This window comes from Priceomyces carsonii, assembly GCF_900007245.1.
Source record: "Priceomyces carsonii strain CBS4050 genome assembly, scaffold: Debaryomyces_carsonii_scaffold_5, whole genome shotgun sequence".
Classification (NCBI taxonomy): Eukaryota; Fungi; Ascomycota; class Pichiomycetes; order Serinales; family Debaryomycetaceae; genus Priceomyces; species Priceomyces carsonii.
In genome coordinates this window covers 944,131-960,280 of record NW_026946678.1, presented here as the reverse complement: position 1 = coordinate 960,280, position 16,150 = coordinate 944,131, and the positions used below count along the sequence as shown (strand labels likewise).

At 37.9% G+C, this 16,150-nt stretch overlaps 8 protein-coding genes across 8 annotated transcripts; 4 read left to right on the top strand and 4 right to left on the bottom strand.

Annotated features, from left to right (window-relative positions):
- Nucleotides 1-833: 833 nt before the first annotated feature.
- On the bottom strand, nt 834-2,876 carry BUD6 (Bud6p; the record flags this gene model as incomplete). The annotated part of the gene is made up of 1 exon (XM_062954852.1): nt 834-2,876. One exon carries the CDS (start codon nt 2,874-2,876, stop codon nt 834-836), a length of 2,043 nt encoding a protein of 680 aa, XP_062811514.1.
- A 207-nt stretch (nt 2,877-3,083) lies between these two features.
- Nucleotides 3,084-6,359, bottom strand: PRCAT00004827001 (uncharacterized protein; the record flags this gene model as incomplete). The annotated part of the gene is made up of 1 exon (XM_062954851.1): nt 3,084-6,359. One exon carries the CDS (start codon nt 6,357-6,359, stop codon nt 3,084-3,086), a length of 3,276 nt encoding a protein of 1,091 aa, XP_062811513.1.
- A 393-nt stretch (nt 6,360-6,752) lies between these two features.
- DRG1 (GTP-binding protein) lies at nt 6,753-7,856 on the bottom strand (the record flags this gene model as incomplete). Its single annotated transcript, XM_062954850.1, has 1 exon — nt 6,753-7,856. One exon carries the CDS (start codon nt 7,854-7,856, stop codon nt 6,753-6,755), a length of 1,104 nt encoding a protein of 367 aa, XP_062811512.1.
- A 205-nt stretch (nt 7,857-8,061) lies between these two features.
- On the top strand, nt 8,062-11,112 carry FUN12 (translation initiation factor eIF5B; the record flags this gene model as incomplete). The annotated part of the gene is made up of 1 exon (XM_062954849.1): nt 8,062-11,112. The coding sequence occupies one exon, from the start codon at nt 8,062-8,064 to the stop codon at nt 11,110-11,112; it is 3,051 nt and encodes a 1,016-aa protein (XP_062811511.1).
- Nucleotides 11,113-11,299: 187 nt separating this feature from the next.
- On the top strand, nt 11,300-11,686 carry PRCAT00004824001 (uncharacterized protein; the record flags this gene model as incomplete). The annotated part of the gene is made up of 1 exon (XM_062954848.1): nt 11,300-11,686. One exon carries the CDS (start codon nt 11,300-11,302, stop codon nt 11,684-11,686), a length of 387 nt encoding a protein of 128 aa, XP_062811510.1.
- Nucleotides 11,687-12,146: 460 nt separating this feature from the next.
- On the top strand, nt 12,147-13,073 carry PHO15 (4-nitrophenylphosphatase; the record flags this gene model as incomplete). Its single annotated transcript, XM_062954847.1, has 1 exon — nt 12,147-13,073. One exon carries the CDS (start codon nt 12,147-12,149, stop codon nt 13,071-13,073), a length of 927 nt encoding a protein of 308 aa, XP_062811509.1.
- A 473-nt stretch (nt 13,074-13,546) lies between these two features.
- YPD1 (Ypd1p) lies at nt 13,547-13,990 on the top strand (the record flags this gene model as incomplete). The annotated part of the gene is made up of 1 exon (XM_062954846.1): nt 13,547-13,990. One exon carries the CDS (start codon nt 13,547-13,549, stop codon nt 13,988-13,990), a length of 444 nt encoding a protein of 147 aa, XP_062811508.1.
- A 314-nt stretch (nt 13,991-14,304) lies between these two features.
- ALG9 (dolichyl-P-Man:Man(6)GlcNAc(2)-PP-dolichol alpha-1,2-mannosyltransferase) lies at nt 14,305-16,059 on the bottom strand (the record flags this gene model as incomplete). The annotated part of the gene is made up of 1 exon (XM_062954845.1): nt 14,305-16,059. One exon carries the CDS (start codon nt 16,057-16,059, stop codon nt 14,305-14,307), a length of 1,755 nt encoding a protein of 584 aa, XP_062811507.1.
- Nucleotides 16,060-16,150: the final 91 nt, after the last annotated feature.

The following is a 16,150-nucleotide window of genomic DNA, read 5'->3' as shown; positions in this document are numbered from 1 at the left end:
CAGGCTCTTGAAATCAAATATTATCCTGATTTCGAAGTCACATTTATTTGATTCCTGTATTGTGACGCAAGAGCATCCATTGTGTTTATACAAGAGAAAATTGGGGGTTTTTCAAGGATTTCCTTTGCTGGCTACATTCTGCGATATCACCTACAATATGATGATTAAAGAGCATTTTCAATTCTTGTATGAACGGGAGAATTCAATAATGCTTCGATTAGCTGACGATTTTTTAGTTATTTCTACCTCGAAAGAGTCTTGTCAGAGGGCTCTTGATGTTATGATGAGCAGTAGTATAAATGATTATGGAGCCTATGTAAATGTGGATAAAACTTCTTGGGTTAGTCCCAATAGCGAAAAGGAACTCGTAAAATTTTTCGGCCTCATGATTAACAGGAAGACGTTAGATATTAATAAAGATGTTGATGCAGCAAGTTGCTACATTTCTCTTTCAAAACAAAGGTCATTTACTCGTGCATACGAGTATCTTCATTGGTGTTACAGAGTTAGATTATCGAATTACCTTCTCAGTTTAGAATTTGCGCCACCACATTTAATTTTCAAGAACATCGATTGTGTGTTTGGTCTTGTATTAGATGCATTACGAAAAAATTTTCGTTATATCTTGATTAAGGAAGGCACATTTGACGAATCCAAGTTTAGAGAGTTCGTGCTTAATCTTTTACACGAGACTGAATCTCGATATCGATCCATTAATCAAATAAATGCTTTTGGGGACATCTTGGAAATATTCAAGGATCAACTTAGATCAAAATTCGGGAGTCGATTTCCGCATGTCGTGAACTGGTTTAGCAGGTTTGTATTCTAAGATTTTAAAAAATTCCAAGTGAATTTTTCAAGTTTTCTGAGTCTTTCATTTGCCTTAATCTTTCTAATTCTTCAATACCTCCGGACTTTTTTAATCTACTATCTTCCACAAAATCTCCGAGCTCCTCTTGAAATTTTGTAAGCTGCATTAATTCCTTTTCCTTTGATCTTAATTTTTCGGCTTTTGCTATCGCTTCCACTCTGCTTTCATGGTCTGGCTGTAAGGCAGCCACTTCATTTAAGACTGCATGCTTCATATCATGTATGCTTTCACCAGGTGCTGGTATGTGAAGCTGTGCAACCACTTTGTTTCTTTTGATTCCACTATGCTTGCTTTGCTCTAATGAACACTGCTCAATTAAATCATATGTTTCTTCGATCTTCTTAATGTCTTCCTCCAAGTCCTCCGTTAAGTCACTCTGTAGATTAAAAAACTGTTGCTCTTCACAAACTTTATCTAACTCTGCCTCCCATATTTTTTTCCAGACCGACCGTTCCTTACTGATGTATCTTATCATTTGATTCAATTCATCCTTGGCCTCTTCAATTTCTTTTTGGGTAAACTTCAATTGCTTCTCCCCAATACGTACGCCTCTTTGAGCTACATCTTTACGTAGCGCTTCCATAATATCCTGCAAGTCGTCAACCTTCGTCAAAAGTGTATCAGAATCTTCAGACAACTTCAAATGGCAGCCCTCCATATACGTTCTGTTAGATGACTTGGTGATGTCTAAGTTTGATTCCTCAAATTCAGAGACCTTGAGAAGTAGATTCTCCACTGAATTTTTCATTTTAGCTTTATTAGATACCTGAACCTGTTTAATTGCTTTCAACTCCCGTTGTATATCGTTAAGCTCTTTTAAATAAGTATTATTACTAAAGTTCACAAAAGTATTTTCTTTCTTGTCTTTCTTTTCCTCGGAAGTCGCAGATTTTAATGTAAAAGCATCTAAAGCATCCTTTAGCTCTTGCATAAGTTGAAGATGATGTTGATCAAGTTTCTCATTTACTTTTTGAATTTTCTCGTCTATTTCATGCTTCCACGGCGCTTCCGTTTCATGTTGGTCTTCTTCTTTTAATATCAAGAGACTTCCTGCTGTGACATCGTCTAAGTTATGCTCCTCGAGCTGATAAGACACTTTTGTGTTCGTGTCTTCAATATATATATCAGGGAAAGTTGTCTTCCCAGGCGAATATGCAAATTTCTCGACAAAGAGTAATCTTATGGACGCGGAGGTCAAAGGTAGCTTAATGTCTACTTTCTTAGTCGTAGAGCCCAAACGAAGAAAAATATAATTATCGTTATGGCTACCTCTTTTTCCTGGAAGCGGAAGAGGCATATTTTTGGCATTATTGACTTCTGTTTGACGTTGGTGCTGAACATCGGGTTTTATTTGATTATTAGACATACTTGTGTTTGGTGAAATATTTGCCAATTTTGCATACTGATATGCACTGAACCTTTTAGAGGCACGACGCAGTATAAAATTTCCCTTCTGGAGTTGAGTTAAAGCATCGTTTGCATATTCTGATTCTTCTTGCACAGAAAGGTTGGAATCAGGAGGCTTATTTGGTGATTCAATGACTGGCTTTGGAAGACGAATGGCGCTTGATTTCTGCTTAGACGGACGATCTTGCGACAATTCTTTTGCTTTCACTTGTTTAGATTTCAAATTTTGAAGCAAAGTCACAATTATATTTCTAATATTAGGTAAATACTTGTCCAAATTCTCTTGACTTGGTGGTCCGCTTAACGCGGCCTCTAATACAATTCGCAAAGCTTGAGGAACATCACCAATGTCAGATATATCTATACCAGTATGTGCAAAAGCTTTTGTTGCTGCTCGAAAATCATTGCCTAGTTTGACATATGCGTCTGAAACAAGTTTATCATCTGCTTCTTGTCGAGCCCATTGCGTCAAGCTCTCTAATAGATGTTTCGTAGACACTAGCAATCTTGTTACACTAGACTCAATTGTTCCTAAAGATTGTCGCTTGTCGTTTGATTTAGAAGAGGCCGTTGTCGATTCTGCCGAATATGTAGACATATTACGCTAACTGTTGATTCTTAAGATTACTGCTTTTTTCTATTTACAACTGAGTATCTTGATCCAAATAAAAAAATAATGACCATATGCACTCTAGTACGATCTAATCGCTCGTATTTGTTTTTCGAATAAAATTCTATTCATTGGTAGCTAGCTAGCTAAATATACAGCATATAGATTAAGAAAGATGAGAGAGCAAAGTAATTTCTAGGAAAACCACTTTTGAATCACATTCATCTCTGAGGAGTGCTTTTGTAACAACGCAACAGCTTCATTTTGCGGCAACGTACCAAGAAGTTGTCTTGTGGAGGAAGCCACCCTCTCAGCGACATTGCCTGCAATTATCTCGTGCGCGAGAGCTTGAATCACAGAGTCAACTACTTTTGGTATTTGACCCATTACTGCTGGGTGTTGGTTATTGATTAGCTCACTCAAGAAAGTATAAGTGAATGGAGCAGCTTCGTCATCTTGCAAAGACGGCAAGAGATTTATCCATTGTTGCAAAACGGAGTCTAAATTAGGGGTTGACAGTCCAAAACTATGACATACCTTGGCAATGGCGCAAATAAAATTCTCAGTCGCATGTACATTTTCATCTGCACGGGCATCTGGGACAGACGACATCTTGAACATTGGTTCTAAGCAAGCTATGCAAAAATCTGAATAGCTGCTACCCCCAAATTGAGCGGAAACGCCAACAGAGTAAGCTGCAGCCTGGCGAATGCCTGCATGCGAAGAAGTCAATGATTCACCAACAATATTGAGAAACATGTCCTTATAAATGACAGAGTCAGGGCCGCAATGCTCAATTAGATCGCAAATAATGCATAACCCACATAACTTTATATTCGTGTTTTCATCGTTTATGAAAGTCGCAACCGTAGAAGCCAAAATTTGAAATGCTGGTAAGAAATTTGACTTTGAATTTTTGAAGATAGCAGAAATAGCCTTATTTATCTCATCAAGTAATTCTTCATCCGTGTACTCATCTTCATCTTCTTCCACATCTTCGGTGTATTCATCATCTGCATTGTCACGTTCTTTGATACGTTCAAAAATTTCAGTCAAATTAGAATTAATAGATTTGGCCAAGAGCTGCAATTGATCGGCGGATAACGAATTCAACCCTAGATATCCAACTGACTCTACTAGTGCAGTATAGTAAGCGACCAATAACTCGGGAACAGGCTCATTTGTAAGAGCATCGACTAACTTATTTGAAATCTGAGACCAAAGGTGCAAGGTTTCATTTGAAGAATTACCTGTCGCATATATTGAACACCTCAATAAAGACGCCAAAGTCAATGCCGCAGATGCACGGACACCATCATGCAAGTAAAAATCTAACGCGGGAATACCAATATCTTGAACTATTTCATTGACCCAAGGAAAAAAATCTCCTTTTAATTGAATTGCATAAGTTCTTAAGAGATCCATGGCTGATACCTTGTCATCCAATGCAGCTGTATGCACTGCGATAAGTTTTCCTGATAGATTTATTACATCCCACTCTTCGTTGGAATTGAACTCCTCTGCTTCCTCTTCTTCCAATAAGGATATATCTTGCGTAGCTCTTGCAGCTTTCAAAAGTGGGGGTAAAACCGCTGGTAAATAAGGAACAAAATCACGGCCTATTATTCTACAAATTCGGCCCCAGCCTTGTTCCAAATATGGTCTTACAGGATCATCATCTTCTGTTGCCGTTTCTTGAATGTGGCCGAATAAGTTAATCAAATCTTGACAATGAGGAGCAAATTTTTCTTTCCCTACTGCCAAAGCAATTAAAGTGGAACACTCGATACATTTTGCCTTTAATAACCGGTTCTCTTTCCCCATATCAGTTTTTAAAACATCAGTTAAGAGAGGCATTAAAGTATCGTAGTACTTTATAAATTTTTTCTCAGCTGCATCTGCAATAATTGCAATTGTTGTTAAAACTTGTTCTTGAACATATCTCTTAGGAGACTGTAATAGACCTAAGAGGTTATTTAAAAGATCGTCCAAAAACGGTTCCAAAACTTCCTTTGATGCAGCCTCTGAAAAATTTACAAGTGCCGCAGCTGCATGTGCTTGAACTCTAGGAACAGACTTGCTCGTGAGCTTAGAGATCAAGGCTGGTAATATTCTGTCCCCTGCCGTCCGTTGAATCACATCAGCAAAATCCGTTGACATTTGACCGAGAGCATTGCAGCAAGCATATTGAACTCTTGGATGTTGATCATTCAACAAGGGTAATATCAAATCGAATATTCTTGGTATTTCACTAATTAAAACATCCGAGCAACCTTCAGCAGCTGATGATAATGCCATCATAGCGGCTTGCCGTTCCCTCCATTCTGAAGAATGAACCATAGTGGGTAAATACCGGAAAAGAGGTGATGCTAAAGATTGGCCATTTAATCTTAAAGCAACGCGATCTAACGCCTGGCGTGCAGCATCATATTCAGGTTCATCTTCATCATCCTCTGTGTCGTCATTATTATTCCATTCGGCTGCATCATCGTCGTCGATACAAACTTCCGTCAACATTGACAAAGTTATTAAGACTATATTATCAGTGTACGAGCTTGTGCGTTTACACATACCTGGAGAGACTTCAGCAAATGTAGTGAGCAATTCTAAGGCGGCCATTCGACAGCTTGAATCCAAATCTTTGTTCTTGGAAACAGCCGCACAAAATTCGATTATCGTGGGAAACATATCTTTGAACATTTTGGGAGCGAGCTCAACCAAGTCAATGAGGGACTCTAAAACAGAAGCTAGAGCCTCATCTTGTCCATTTTGCAAAAATCTAGGAAGAGAGTTTAATAAGTTTGGCAACAATGGGGATAAAGATTGCCAGCTTTTCTTGGGAAGCTCACGAAAGAAGGCAACGAAGGCTGTACAAGCAGCAATCCTAACATCGTCATTTCCATCACCAAATCCTGAATTAAATATTGGTAAGACTTCATTAATGTAAGATTTATCAATTAGCTCAGGAGCAGAGGAGAAAACTCTAAATGCAGATTCGCGTAAGCTTTTATCGCTGCTGGTTGCCGCTTCGAACAACGCTGGTATTAATTCATTCCAAGTCCCTTGTGGTGACGCATCTTCCTTGGCAACTTCAGATATTGCATCCGAAAGCTTGTGTCTAACTTGATTTGGTTGTTGAGATTTAAAGCCTTGTAGCAATATTGTCCTGATTTGTTGCTTAACGGGTTCACTTATGACACCAATAGTTCTATCTGTAACGCTTGAAAGCTCCTTTGGGGACTTTATCGCAACTCGTCTAAACAAAACAGCACAGAAAGACTTCAACGTATCATCATTAGGGGCGCATGCTTGCTCAGCCAAAAAAATCAACAACATCTCAACGTTTTCTTTACTTGACCACTCACTATCAAGTAACTTTTCTGCTTCTGATCTAACAGAATTATCTGCTGAAGATAACCCACCTACCAACTGGATCAATACCCCGTGCATCTCTGTCGGTAAAGCTGACATTTTGAATTACAACAGACAAAACACACTGAAATTTTAAGTTATAATCGGAATATATTGCAAGTTGACTGAAATTTTTAGCACTCAGTACAATCTAGAAGGCCCTCGAAGTCCAACAACGCGCCTTCTTACAATTAGTTCCGCAAAAAAAAGGCTAAACGGTGGAATCGTCTTCAAAACGGCTGGTAAGTTTAAACACAGAAATTTTCTTCTAAATTCTTGGATCTTATATCCAGGAAATAGTTCAAAAAAAATTTTAATGATGAAATAAGTATCACGTGTTGTTGATAGCAAAAAGTAGGTCTAGCGTATATCATCCACTATTTAATGAAGGATACATATTTCTAAGAATGAGAGGGTTCATTAAAATACATAATTCTCTATGAATGTTACAATTCATCTTTTCAAGATCGTGATCACATCTTCATCTTCCAACGGATGACTCAACCCAACGATCTGAGGCTGATGCTTTACAGAAGTACCATACACAAGAGCATTTCTGAAATCAGCTACAAGGGATTTGTGGATAGAATTGCAAAAATCCTCAACAGTGCATCTATCGCTTCTCAAGACAACTGGTTCTTTGAAATCGGGTAACTTGCCCTTTGGCTTAGTGTATACCCTCACCAACTTCAATTTTTCCCACATCATATCCAATAAATCATCTAAATTCCAACCGTTACCCGAAGAAATTGGGATAGCATTTGGAATTTTATAAAGTAAATCTAATTCCTGGATTGAGAACGAGTCAATTTTGTTGAGAACATAGATAGCTGGGATGTATCTTCTTGTCTTTGATTCAATAGCATCGATAAGATCGTCAACAGTAGCGTCACATCTAAAGGCTATATTTGCAGAGTTTATTTTATATTCGGACATTACAGCTCTGATTTCATCATTGTCTAAGTGTGTTAAGGGAACTGTATTTGTAATGTTAATACCACCTCTCTCCTTTTTCGTTATTACTATATTGGGTGGTTCTTTGTTTATTCTTATCCCAACACCTTCTAATTCTTTCTCGATTATCTGTTTATGATGCAAAGGCTTATTGACATCCAAAACCAAAAATAAAAGATTAACAGATCTTGCAACAGCTATGACTTGCTTACCTCTACCTTTACCATCTTTCGCACCTTCAATGATCCCAGGTAAATCCAACATTTGTATCTTAGCTCCCTTGTATTTTATAATACCAGGAACAGTGGTAAGCGTAGTAAATTCGTATGCTGCAGCCTCTGAGTGGGTGCCTGTTAATTTAGACAATAAAGTGGACTTACCGACAGAAGGAAAGCCAACGAATCCTATAGTTGCAACCCCTGTTCTGGCTACATCAAATCCTGCTCCTCCACCTCCTCCTCCAGAGGCACCATCTGTGAGCAACTCTCTTCTCAACTTAGCAAGTTTGGCTTTGAGTTGACCCAAGTGAAAGGAAGTCGCCTTGTTTTTTTGGGTCCTTGCCATCTCATCTTCTATGGCTTTAATCTTTTCAACAGTCGTCATCTCTCTTTATCTATATTTCTCTATCTCCTTGATCCTTTGCTTGATGAAGTTTACTATAGCTGAAAAATTTATATCTATCCAGTTCGTCGTGCAAGTTGATGCTATAAGTGACACAAAGTAAACATCTCTGTAGGAAAAAAAAATCAGTTTTTCACCTTTGAACTATAACATTCACTAAATTTCTCTAGCTAATAGTTTACTCAAAATGGGAAAAAAAACTAAGAAGGGAGACAAAGCTGGTGGAGACTTTTGGGATACCGATGAGGCAGATATTGATACGCCTCAACCTGAAGAATTTGGTCTGGCTCAGGCTGCTGACGGTATAAACTCATCTGAAGCTTCAACGCCCGCTCCAGAAGCTGCTCTGGCAGATGAAGTATCGGGAGATTTTTTGAGTTCAATAAGAAGTTCCAAAAAAAAGAAGGAAGACAAAGAGGTGGAAGAGAAGAGTAAGGCTAAGGATGGTCCTAAAGTTTTGTCCAAAAAAGAAAAAGAAAAATTGAAGAAGGAAGCGGAAAAGCAAAAAAAGAAAGAATTGGCTAACAAGAAAAAAGCACAACAAGCAAGTAAGAAGGAGCAGATCAAGGAAGCTAACAAGCAAAATGCGGCTGCTGCAGTATCATCACCTTCGGCCACTCCAGAGCCAGAAGGGTCTAATGATGATGAAAAAGCCAAATCAACTGCTAAAAAAGGTGGCAAAAAGGTCCCTGCTGGTCTTGCAGCTTTAAGACGTCAGTTAGAATTGAAGAAACAAGCTGAAGAGGAACAGCGTCGTATTGACGAAGAAGATGAACAGCGCCGCTTGGAGGAAGAAAAGAAAGCAATTGAATTAGAAGAAGAGAGAGAAGCCGCTAGGGCTGCAAAGAGAGAGAAAGACAGACTCAAAAAGGAACAATTAAAAGCTGAAGGAAAGCTATTGACCAAAAAACAGAAGGAGGAAAAAAAATTGCAGGATCGCAGACGTCAACAATTATTACAAGCTGGGAATATCACTATTCCGGGTCTTTCAAATAATGATTCTGCTGAAAAACCTAAAAAGGTCGTATACACTAAAAAGAAGTCTTCGAAACCAAAGACATTTGTTCCCAATAAACCTCAGTCAGTTGCTAAAACAACTAAAGTGGAGGCTCAAAATGATGATGACGATGAAGCTTTGGTAGAAGATTGGGAAAGTATGGCTCTCGATGATGACGAGGAGCCGAATACCGTTGAGCCTTCAATCGATGTTGAGCAAGATGTCATCGAGCAAAATGGTATCGAAAGTGATCATAACGACAGTGAGGATGCAGAAGAGGAGACCCAAGATGCTGAGCCTGAGACAAGTGGCAGGGAAGAAGTTGAACCTAAAACGAAGGAAGCTGAATTGGTAACTACAAAAGAGGTTAATCCTCAAGTTGAGGAAGAGAATAATATCAGTTCAGTTTCTCAAAAGGCTACTCTGAAAGAAAAGGAAATGCGCTCACCAATTTGTTGTATTCTTGGACATGTTGATACTGGTAAGACTAAGCTTTTGGATAAAATTCGTCAAACAAACGTTCAAGGTGGTGAAGCCGGTGGTATCACACAACAGATTGGAGCAACCTATTTCCCAGTTGAATCAATCAAACAGAAAACTGCTGTTATGTCACAATATGAAAAGCAATTATTTGAAGTTCCTGGCTTGTTGATTATCGATACGCCAGGTCACGAATCTTTCTCAAATTTAAGATCCCGTGGTTCTTCGTTATGTAACATCGCAATTTTAGTCATTGATATCATGCATGGACTAGAGCAGCAGACTATTGAGTCTATCAGGTTATTGAGAGAAAGGAAGGCGCCATTTGTTGTAGCGTTGAACAAAATTGATAGATTGTATGATTGGAAACCGATTCCAAATAACTCATTCCGTGATTCGTACTCTAAGCAAAACAAGTCTGTTCAGTCTGAGTTTCAAAATAGGCTAGAGCAAATAAAAGTTGCTTTAGCCGAGCAAGGTTTGAATTCTGAGCTCTACTTTCAAAACAAGAACATGTCAAAATACGTCTCAATAGTTCCAACATCAGCTGTTACTGGTGAAGGTGTTCCTGACTTGTTATGGTTGTTGCTTGAATTAACTCAAAAGAGGATGTCAAAACAATTGATGTATTTGTCTACCATAGAAGCTACGATCTTGGAAGTTAAAGTCGTAGAAGGTTTTGGTTATACTATTGATGTTATTTTGTCGAACGGAATTTTAAGAGAAGGTGATCGTATTGTATTGTGTGGCTTGAATGGTCCAATTGCAACTAACATTAGAGCGTTGTTAACTCCTCCGCCATCTCGTGAATTGCGTATCAAATCAGAATATGTACACCTTAAAGAGGTCAAGGCCGCTTTAGGTGTTAAGATAGCAGCAAATGATTTAGAAAAGGCCGTTGCGGGTTCTAGGTTGGTTGTCGTTGGCGAGGATGATGATGAAGAAGAAATAATGGAAGAAGTTATGGATGATTTGACAGGTTTGTTAGACTCTGTGGATAAATCTGGAAGAGGTGTTTCGGTACAAGCATCTACTTTAGGTTCCTTAGAGGCATTATTAGACTTCTTGAAAGATATGAAGATTCCAGTTATGTCTATTGGTTTAGGTCCAGTCTTCAAAAGGGATGTCATGAGAGCAACCACCATGTTAGATAAGGCTCCTGAATATGCTGTGATGCTTTGTTTTGATGTCAAAGTTGACAAAGAAGCTCAGCAATATGCAGATGAGCAGAATATCAAGATTTTTAATGCAGATATCATATACCACTTATTTGATGCATTCACTGAATACCAGAAGAAACTCTTGGAAGTCCGTAGGAGAGATTTCTTGGACTATGCTGTATTCCCCTGTGTCTTGAAGACTATTCAAATTATAAACAAGAGAAACCCAATGATCATTGGAGTTGACGTTGTGGAAGGTGCTCTTCGCGTTGGAACTCCTATATGTGCTGTTCGCCAAGATCCAGCTACTAAAGAGCCAAATGTTATGGTTTTAGGTAAAGTAGTTTCTTTGGAAGTTAACCATAAGTCGGTAGAGATAGTCAAGAAGGGTCAAACTGCTGCTGGTGTGGCCGTAAGATTGGAGAATCCTTCAAGTGCTCAACCAACCTGGGGCCGTCATGTGGACGAGTCCGACAATTTGTACTCATTAATCTCTCGTAAATCTATTGATACATTGAAAGATCCTGCTTTCCGTGATTCTGTGAGCAGAGATGATTGGTTGCTATTAAAGAAATTAAAACCAATCTTCGATATCAAATAGTTCAAATGCACATGATAGCCTGTAATTCGATTTTCTTATTCATTGATAAATGCAATATAGTAGTGAAGCGATTTCTTTCCTAATCAGGAAATCTACAAAATGCCCAATGAACTTACACTAATTCAAATCTTTTTGAACTGTACATCAATACAATATACAAGCGTTTCTACTCAATAGACTTTCAGAAATGCAAGATTTACCACCTATTGGAGGATATGAACCTGTCCAATGGAAAAGAAATCTCCCATCTAGAGGTTTTAGGCCTTCAGTTTATTTTTGGGGTTTTACTGGCTTGATGGCACTTGGGTTTTATAGATACTACAAAGGTGTGGACGAACAACGAGAATTAGCTAGAGAAAGACAGTGGGCTAGATTCAACTTACAGCCGTTGCTCTTAGCTGAAGAGGACAGAAATGTTGCGAGAAGATACTTCTCTGAGAAAGCCAGACAAGATTTGGTGGGTGAAACCATGTCGCCCGAAACGAAAGCTAAATTCGAGGAGGAAATATATCATGATAAATCTAAGTTCCGCGTACCTCAATACAAGGCAGGTGTAGATCCATCTGAACGTTGAAAGTGTTTGAATTAAAGAATGAAATAATGCACATCAAATTTCGAAGTTTTGCTATTCCATACTCCGTGATCTCGTATTATGGAGAAATTAATTTGACATAAGGCTAAGGTTTATATACTACCCTACGGCTTGCGTCTTTTTCGTCACTTTCATTGCATCATCTTTCTGTCTATGTACATTTGGTGGGCACATTTTAAAGTCAATATTGCGCCTAATTAGTGAAATTTTACAGCATGAATATTATCTTCTACAATCTTTCTAAAGCAATTTCATTTGCTAGTACTTCTGATTCTGTAGATCTACTTTGTCTCTAATTTAACTAAAAATTCAGTCTTGAGTCTCCTGTCTGACAATTTCCTGCAGGCCCAGACAGATCCGACGCTCATATGAGTCCTTCAAATTTCATAAAAAGTATAACGAACAACAAAACATTCGTTAACTAGTTGGAGCTTATTAGGATATGTCTAAAAAGATCAATTCGAAGGAAATAGTAGAGGAATTACTAGATAAATATGATTATTTCTTATTTGACTGTGATGGTGTAATCTGGTTAGGAGATCACTTGATTCCACTTGTGGCACAAACTTTGGATTTGTTAAAGAAGAAGAACAAAACGATATTTTTTGTAACAAATAACTCCACGAAGGCTAGAGATGACTACTTGCATAAGTTCGAGAAAATGGGGATTCATGGGATCTCCAAAACGAACGTCTTTGGATCCTCATACGCAACAGCAGTTTACGTGGAAAAGATTCTTAAATTGCCGAAATCGAAAAAGGTCTGGGTTTTAGGCGAACAGGGTATCGAGAAAGAATTACATGAATTGGGTTATAAGACTGTTGGAGGCTCTGACCCTGTTTTAAATAAAGAAGGTATTACCTTCGATCCCAACCACCCGCATCTAACTGACTTAGATGAGAATGTGGGTGCAGTAGTAGCAGGTCTTGTCTTTTCATTAAGCTACTTAAAACTCTCCATTGCTCTTCAATACTTATTGAAAGACAACAAGAAATTGCCCTTCATTGCCACCAACATAGACTCCACATTTCCAATGAAAGGTAATTTATTCATCGGAGCAGGCTCTATCATCGAGACAGTAGCTTATGCCTCTGGTCGCCAACCTGATGCAATCTGTGGTAAGCCTAATCAGTCTATGATGAACTCAATTAAAGCTGATAATCCTCTCTTAGCGGAGAATCCATCTCGTGGGCTCATGGTCGGGGATAGATTGAATACGGATATCAAATTTGGTAAGGATGGTGGACTTGATACATTACTAGTATTGACGGGAATTGAAACTGAAGAATCTGTTTTGAGCCAGTCTGCATCTTCTGCTCCTACTTATTACGCTGACTCTTTAGGTGACTTATATAGCTTCACTCGCTAATTTATTAGACAGTCCAGAAAATCTAGATGTGCGATTTTGTGTAACGTTATGACGTAGTTCGTTTTTATTTGTAAGGATAAGTTGAGCCGTTGTGCCAATAAGCGTAGAATTTGAAGTGAAGTGTTTTTTTTAACGTTCTAAGGGCTAGATAAAGCATTGATAGTGCTGTAGAGTTCAAACAAGGTGTGGGAATTCAATTTCGAAAAGCCATTCGATTAAAGGACTTCACAAGGGAATTACAAGCTCTGTATATACTTTGCCCAGACATATAGGAGAAAAAAAAAAAGAATTGTGACAACACAGTGTCTTCATCTTAACACTTTCTTGGTAAATTACAGAAATACAGTTAGGATTGACAATTTCTTAATCTACTTGAGATTATAAATAATCAAGTAGTCAATTGTATTGTATACTTGAAGTAAACAAGTATAGTAGCATTTTAATCGAGAGAACACAACGAGGGGAACTGAAGTATGGCAGAAGAAAAGAAACAAAAATTACAGGAGACTGGTTTAGTACAATGGCCGGTCTTTTCTGAGTTAGTTGCAATGGATGAAGATGAAGAAGGCTTTTCGAAGTCACTATTCACTACATTCGTAGCCCAGGTTGAAGACACTTTCAAAGAATTTGACGAAAATTTAAAAACACAAAATTTGGATAAGTTATCTTCATTAGGTCATTACTTGAAAGGTTCAGCTGCCGCTTTAGGGTTGGAAAAAATATCATCGCAATGTGAAAGAATTCAAAATTATGGTCATAAAGTCAACTTTGACAATTACTCGTTGAAAGATTCAAAGTTGACAGAAAAAGACGAAGATTATTGGATCGAACTAATTGAGGATGCTTTGGAAAAAGCTCAAGACGGATTTACGAAATCTCGAAAAGCATTGAATGAATATTTTGATGACGAACTATAGTGGCTTTTTTTAGTCTAGAAGAGCTGCCTATGGAACGAATAGATTTTTTTATCTTAGACAATTTTTTCTTTAATCTTCCATTCAAAAGTTTGCAAGGTTCAGTTTACAGGTGCCACTAGTTTGTCCTAAAACTGAAGAAAGATTCAAATTATCCTGAATGAGGACTTTGCTTTTTATTCAAATTTACTTTAATGAATCTACTCAATATCTACAATTTGTTGGCGGCATAATTCCATTTTTTTCGAATGTCCCAATAACTAAATATTCTATGTATATGTGGATATGGTCACCAAAAAGTGCAAGTTTGACCTCAACTATAATGAAGGCTTATCTTTATGCAATAGGCAAAAGTCCATGTAATCAATCTCGTAGGGTACAAATTTCCTAATTATCTCAGGTAGCCAAAGTTGCTTACCCAATACAGAGCTTTTTCCACTAGGGTTAATTATTTTATTACAGGTCTTTATTGTCCATCCTTCCTTCACCGATTTTTTATTGCCATCTATTTTTATGATACTGGGCTCCTTATCATCAGTTAACTGTGAATTATCAATGTAATAATCGCAGCTTTTGAAATCGATTACCTTTGATTCTGAAAACTGGTTCATATTATTCATGTCGAGGGGAATTCTAGACGAAGCTTCTATCCAGCTACCCTCACACTCTTCGAAATCTCCCGGTAACAATCCATCGAATCCACTTCTCACAAATCTCAAACGGTAGTTATCTGGCATGAAAAAAGAATTGGGATAGTGATACCACTCTCTTCCAGTGCAGACATTAGTGAGCTCATCAGTCTTGGACAACCCATTAAGAGCAGAATACGTATACAAAGGGGCGCTATAATTCTCAACTAAATTAATTATGCGGAGTACTGATACCATACCAATCAAAAATGCAAACAAAACATGGACGAGCTTACTCAACACACTTGAATTCACTTTTCCTCCGATTGTTTTTTTAGCGATTAGAACGCTAAAGGGTAGTAATTTTGAGAGCAACAATGATGCATTGAGTATGATAAAGGGGTATATTGGATAAAGGAACCTTTCTTCTTTATGAGCCTGAATGCCAAATATGAATGACCATATCAACAATGGCAAGCTTGACCCAATTAATGTCTTTTTAAATGCATTTCTGTGGTAAAAAAAACCATTCAATAGTATTGCAACGTAACCTAATATTGATATAGCGTTGAAATTCAACAATAGGTTTAATACATAATACAGAAAAGGCTCAACGCCAAATATTTCAGGACCAACACCTTCACCTCCGAAAACATTATAAAGCACAATGTTCAATGGAACCACTGTCACTTCTTGATAAAAGTATGAGTCTATTAATAAGGTCAGGCATACTATTAGGGCCATGGATATCAATGATCCGCCAATTATCGAAAAGATGTCTCTAAATGAAAGTGACAGAAGGACATATAAACCATATGGAATTGCTAGTGCCATCGAAAAGGGCCAGCCAACAACGCCCGCCAAAATAAACCACGTAAAAGTTCTTATTGAATAGTACGTACTTCTCTTCCTGGTCATGCTTGATAAAGCATCAGAAGTAGCCATGGTAACACAGTTCATTGCAAAAGAAGACGGCAATAACGCGACCCCAGCATGAGACATTCCAGGTGCTACTGAAGTCAAAAATAAAAACCAGTAAGCAATTCTCTTACTGTAGGCTCCTTTAATCGAGTTGAACAAATGGATCTCGGTAAAGCAAGTAAATCCACACAATGCAACTATTCTTATCCAGTAGAACACGTAATACGATGGGAGGCCCAAAAACTCAACCAAGTAGTTAACGGGATATGATAATATATAATAGGGTATCAAATAAGCATAAGACCTAATTGCATATTCAGGCGAATATTCCCAAGTTTCTTTGCCAAATCCTCTGGTCAACATATTCAATGGCTCCCAATAGTTGAACGTTTCATCGCAATCTGATATAATCATATATAAAGCTGAATACAATCTGATAGAAACATTAAGAAGCACCAATAGTAATTGAATGACATTTTCCTTATAACTTATCTCTTCCCTTTGGTGCTTTGAGCTCAGCATCACCGTTTTAAAATTAAGATGAGATGAACCTAATGTCAAATGTGCCCAAATCGACTAAAATGGCATTTATTTTTAAAATCGAAAAAATCTA